The sequence below is a fragment of the Myotis davidii genome, unplaced genomic scaffold, assembly GCF_000327345.1.
Source record: "Myotis davidii unplaced genomic scaffold, ASM32734v1 scaffold524, whole genome shotgun sequence".
NCBI lineage: Eukaryota > Metazoa > Chordata > Mammalia > Chiroptera > Vespertilionidae > Myotis > Myotis davidii.
Genome location: NW_006299263.1, coordinates 170,121 through 175,797, shown reverse-complemented (window position 1 = coordinate 175,797; position 5,677 = coordinate 170,121). Strand labels below are relative to the sequence as shown.

Here is a 5,677-nt window from a genome sequence, read left to right as displayed (position 1 = left end):
AAATCTAGTAGTTCCTATTGTAGGTGCCGATAAGGAGAAAGGCTCTTCCCTGTTATTCTAAAAAGTCTACAAGCAGATGATCTGAAATTGAGCTATTATTTAGATTATGATAAAAAGCTAGGAAGAGTACAGATGCTGATTTCCATTATCTGCTCATAAAAAGCAGAAACTGAGGCTCTTATGGGCAACTGAATGTGACCTCAGGGAAGTCATGCAGCCCTCCTTGCATGTATTATTTCTAAAAAGAGAGATATCATGAAGCCAAATGAAATAACATGCAGAAGTGATAGAGTACTGATGCTCTCAGTTTTAAGACTGATTAGGTTTCCCACAGACAACAGAAAATCATGTAATTGCGTATCAGCCTTTAAGAGTGCAGGCACGGCCAGTGTCACAGGCAGTACCCTTACCTTAATGATCTGGAAGAGGATGTTACATTTGGAAGAGAATACTAAACCCTGCTACTCAAAGTGCGGTCTGAAAAGAATCAGCTTGGGTGGCACTGGGAGCTGGTGAGAAATGCTGGCGCTCAGGCCCCACTGCAGACCTACCGAGTCAAAATCTGCATTTTAACAAAATCTCCAGGTGATTCCCAAGCACATGAAAGCGTGAGTACTGTACTGCAGACACTGACAGTGCTCCGGAAAAGAGGCCACTGAAATTTCAGATGGTTGCTGCCCTTCAGATACATATGGAGAATGAACTCTGAGTTGGTTTGGCCTTTTCCTGGTACCACCAGGAAAGGCTGACTTCTGATCAACTACAGATTAAACCATTGAGAGGTAATCATTTGTTATCACATATATCAGTATCAATCATATGAGCCTCATTTAGTTCATTGAGTTCCCTCTTCTTTAGTGGAATTAAAGATAACAGAAAAAAAATTATAAAGCTAGCCATGTTAACAAGTGCTTTATTAATCTGTCTGGATAATGCCAAAAAACCATGGCCAGAATAAATGATTAAGTGAGCCTGACTCATTACATTTCCATAATTATAATCATTAAAAGTTAGGCAAAGGTATTGACTTACTGATGGGCAACAACTTACTGATTAAAAAAAAACACCTCATTTCAACTTTCATTTTCAGAAAAAAGAATATTTTCTTAAAAGGAAATAATCCGCCTTTAGAATGGAGTAGTCTAATAAGAAAACAAACACTGGAAGAGAAATAACCTACATTTTGATCATGGCTTTCACCATGTTAGCTTCTTAATGGGAACAGCAATTTGTGTAGGGATACAATACCAAGAAGCAAGCGTGAAAGGGCGCTACATTACTTCTTGTCCCACTCATCTACAATGTCCTTTTCATGCCCCTTCCCAATGACCTGCTGTCCTAGATCAGGAATGGGGAATCCACACAGCGCAAGCTCTTCCCCAAGAGCAAAGTCACTGCGAACGGTATTTAAGGAGCAGGAAACTCTGCCTTTTAACATTTTGTACTGGCAACTTAGATTCTATTTTAATTTCCTGAACAACAATATTGATAATCTTCACATTGATTTACATTTTTCTTGGATCCATATCATCAAACTTCATTTTCCCAGACAAAGTAACTGGGCACAAAGCACAAGAGAGGAGATGAACACGATGACTAGTGTGACAGACAGCGAGGAAGACAGCACACTCAGAGATGGGTTGCTTCCGAACGCTCTATTCCAGCAAACTGCTTATAGGAGTTTTCTTTGTGTTTAAGCACAGGTATTTCACTATTCAGTTTTGTCCCATTTTGAACATAAACAGGCGCAAAAGAGGCCTGTGGTAGTTTTAATTGTGGTACCAAGTTAAAAATGTGAACGAGTCATGAACTTAGCCCTCACCACCCCCAACCCCCTTACCTGATATAACAGCTATTTTCCCAGACCCATGTTCTTCTCTAGCTATTCTTTCTGCTTCCTCCATCAGCAGCATGCCAAATCCCTATAAGGAGCAATAAAGAGGGTGAGTGAATTAAGGAGAAAAGAAGTCATTAAGGGAATCTATAAAACAAGAAGGCTAATAATTAGTACTTGCTAAAATCTGTTAAAATAAGAGTGACAAAAAGAAACCCACTTATGAAAGTAAGGAAAGAGAAATCTTTTAATTATACTGAAAGTACAGACAAGCAGGCTAGTGGGAGGGAAAATAAAAAATACAAAAGGAATAACTTTGCAACAAAAGCCAAAAGGTATTTTGTGGCTGATGTAATCTACTCACAGCAAGGGGGTGGCTACTTTCACTTCTGTCCCTTTTTGAACAAGTTCTAGGCAATTTCAAGGTGATGAAGTCTAGGGCATCTAACCTGTATTTATTAGTCACCCCTCCAATTTCTAAGAGGCTTTGAGTGCTAGTCTGCTTAGCCTAGCACTTAGTCAAAACTACCAGGTAATATTCTTAAAAAGAAAAAACATTTTAGAGAAGGGAAGTGGGAGAGAGGAGGAGGGAGGGAGGTGGAGATAGAGAGAGAAACATTAACTGGTTTGCTGTTCCACTTATTTATGCATTCAATGGTAGATTCTTGTATGTGCTCTGACTAGGGATGGAACCCACAACCTTGGTGTATCAGGATAATGCTCTAACCAACTGAGCTACCTGGCCAGGGTCCCAGGCAATATTCTTAATTCACTAATTTTGGAGTCTATGCTAAATCTACCACTAGTGTCTTTAACCCATTTTCCTAAAACTTAAAAAGTGAGTTTTTTATTTATTTAAGTTGTTTGGGGGGAGTGGAACAGTGTTCCAATATATATCATATAACTTTCTCTGGGTCTCTCTCCCATTCCATTCTTCTTTCCCTCCTTGGGGGAATTTCTTAAATAATTATGGTCAAATAGAAATGAAATACAGGATACCTGATGCTGAAACTTAGTTGGATCCCGACTGCTTACAGGGACTACACTCCCATACACATGCAGCTCTCGGACTATGGAAACACCTCCAACCAATTCAAAACGGAAGGTTTCCTCTGAACACTTTCGTAATCGCAGGAGGCCAATCAAAATGTCTTGGTCTGGGTCTTCGTATGATAAGAATGTTTCCCAGCCACCATTTGCAACATAATCTCTCCTTACCAACTCAACCTGTTAAATAAAACAACAACAACACAAAATCAACAAACAAAACCGCATTTTTTAAAAATTAGAGAACACAGTTCATTTTTATAAATATATGTATTTACTTACACTAATATCCACAATTAAGGATAAAAATAATCACGAATTATTTCTTTTTACTTGTCCAATCTTGAACATCAATTAAATCAGAGTTCATGCATTGTTCATGAACTGTTTTTCCTCCTGGTGGGTGCCAGGGCCAATGATCACTAGCTACCCAGATACCAAATAATTATGCTTCTGAAATCTCTTGATGTTGATTCTGCACGTGGAGCACTCAAGCTGCTCTACGTGTGCCACTCATGACAGAAGCCCTTTCTGATGTTCCTGAACTATTATAAAAAACAGACAATTTTACAGTTTCATGAACATTTGAACTTCGTTAATCTTGAGATTCTTACAAATATCTGGCTTAGTAAATGCTTCCATGCAGTTAAATCTCTGCTGCTCCATGAAGAGTCTCTAAGGTAAAATTATACACTATGCCACATGCATAGCTCTTAGGAGAACCCCTTGGCCCCAGAACTTTCAGATGCTCAATGGTTTAACTTTCTAGTTCTTCCTCCATTAAAACACTCTTTTGGGGGAGGGGTATGTGTCAGTGTCACTCGTTCCCTGACAGCATCCCATAGGGCCTTAAATTATTATGTCTAGTTATGAGATTAATACATTAAAGAAAATTCAATCACTGGAAGAGTGGCTTTTTGGAGGAGACTTGTGTGGTAGCAATTTACATAGCTTTTGATTCAACTCATCATTGTTCAAGTGCCCTTGTACTTTGCATAAATATAAGCAATATGTAACAACATACACAGAAAAGCCAAACCTACGTATGTGGGCATCAGGCTCAAGTTTTATGGAACCCCCGCCTGCTGGTAAGGGCTGATCTTTTCTTTTTTTTCTTTCTTTTTTTTTCAACCTCCCAAAGGGCTGATCTTTTCATTTGATTACCTCCAATGGGCAATAATTTAACAGTTGCACATAATGAGATGAGCAGATCCCATCCAGCTTTACCTGAATATAGCCACGGGTCACATGTGGCTACTTACATTTGAATTAAAATTAAAGTAAAAACTCGGTTCCTCAGCTACACTAGCCACCTTTCAACTGCTTAATAGTCACATGTGACTTGGCAGATGCCATACTGGACGGCAGATTACAGAACATCACCAGCACTGCAGAGTTCTATTGCACAGGGCCGGTCCAGAATGAAGTTCAGATCTGGTTGTCCTAACCCAGCTCTTCTAGAATTCACCCCTCATACTTGGCTCATTCCTGGCTTGACATCTGTATCTGATCCAGATTACTCTTTGCTCATAGTTTACTCATTAATTTTGAGGATCCAATCCATTGGTAAGAAGATGTGGGTTCAGGCTTGACAGAAAAAGATTTATGAACAGGACCCAATTTCTCTATAAAATGAAGAAACTAACCTGATATGGCCGTACTTTGTGATGAATTTCTTGAATTCCAACCTCTCTGGTTCTCACATCTCGACACTGGGGAGAAAAAAAAAGTGAATGAGGGAGCAATTATAAACCTGTAACTAATTCAAAAAAAAAGTGAATGAGGGAGCAATTATAAAACTGGTAACTAATTCAATTTTTTTTTATTGAAACCACTCCACAAACCCCAGGCTCAAAATTAAGTTTGGATACAATTTACATTGAGATAAAAGAACTGCACTAAAAAATGAAGCCATCTTTAATAAATCTGAGGATGGGAACTATGGAATGAAAATGTATGAAGTGAGTGCAGTACAGTACTGCTTTTAAAATAAGTTTAGAATTCAAAAAAGATCAATATATAATGTAATATTGGAAGTAAAGGACATACATCCTAAAACCTGATAACGGTTTTACCCAGAGGATATAACTGTATTTCAAAGTGGAATCCAAAACTATTTATATAGAAGAGTAAAAAGCAAATTCCTAACTTTTAAAAACTCTCACCACTTTATGGCAGTTAATATTTTTAGCATCATCATATCTGTATCCCTTTGGAAATCTTGTCAAAAAGAGGGATGCTGAAGAGTGCTGGTTTTTGTTGTTGTTTGTTTGTTTTGCAGAGAAGGGCACTGCAGAAGAAAGGATGGGAGGGCGGGAGAAAGGACAGAAGAAAAAAAGGGGTGGGGGGAAACTTTCTAAAAAATAAAATAAAAAAGGGACCTGGACTCATTTATTATATAACCCGAACTCCAGTCACAAATGGCTCTAGTGCAGTGATGGCGAACCTTTTGAGCTCGGCGTGTCAGCATTTTGAAAGATCCTAACTTAACTCTGGTGCCATGTCACATATAGAAATTTTTTGATATTTGCAACCATAGTAAAAGATTTATATTTTTGATATTTATTTTATATATTTAAATGCCATTAAACAAAGAAAAATCAACCAAAAAAAATGAGTTCGCATGACACGTGTGTCATAGGTTCGCCATCACTGCTCTAGAGTCCCAGGGAGGCACGGAGTTGCCTGCAGATATGGATGCAATGTCTGGTCTGCATAGCCAAGCATCTATGATGCAACTCTCACTTCTATTCCACATGCTCCATGGCCTGACATTTATAATTACAAATCCATAAA

At 38.4% G+C, this 5,677-nt stretch overlaps 1 protein-coding gene across 1 annotated transcript in view; it reads right to left on the bottom strand.

The window, feature by feature from the left end:
• The window catches only part of ELP3 (elongator acetyltransferase complex subunit 3), an 89,451-nt gene that overhangs the window by 26,613 nt on the left and 57,161 nt on the right, over window positions 1–5,677 (bottom strand). Inside the window, exons 11-13 of the mRNA XM_015571163.1 lie at window positions 4,528–4,593; window positions 2,834–3,061; window positions 1,841–1,922 (exon numbers count right to left, since the gene is read on the bottom strand). Coding sequence (XP_015426649.1) covers window positions 1,841–1,922; window positions 2,834–3,061; window positions 4,528–4,593 — 376 coding nt within the window. The remainder of the gene's footprint in view (window positions 1–1,840; window positions 1,923–2,833; window positions 3,062–4,527; window positions 4,594–5,677) is intronic.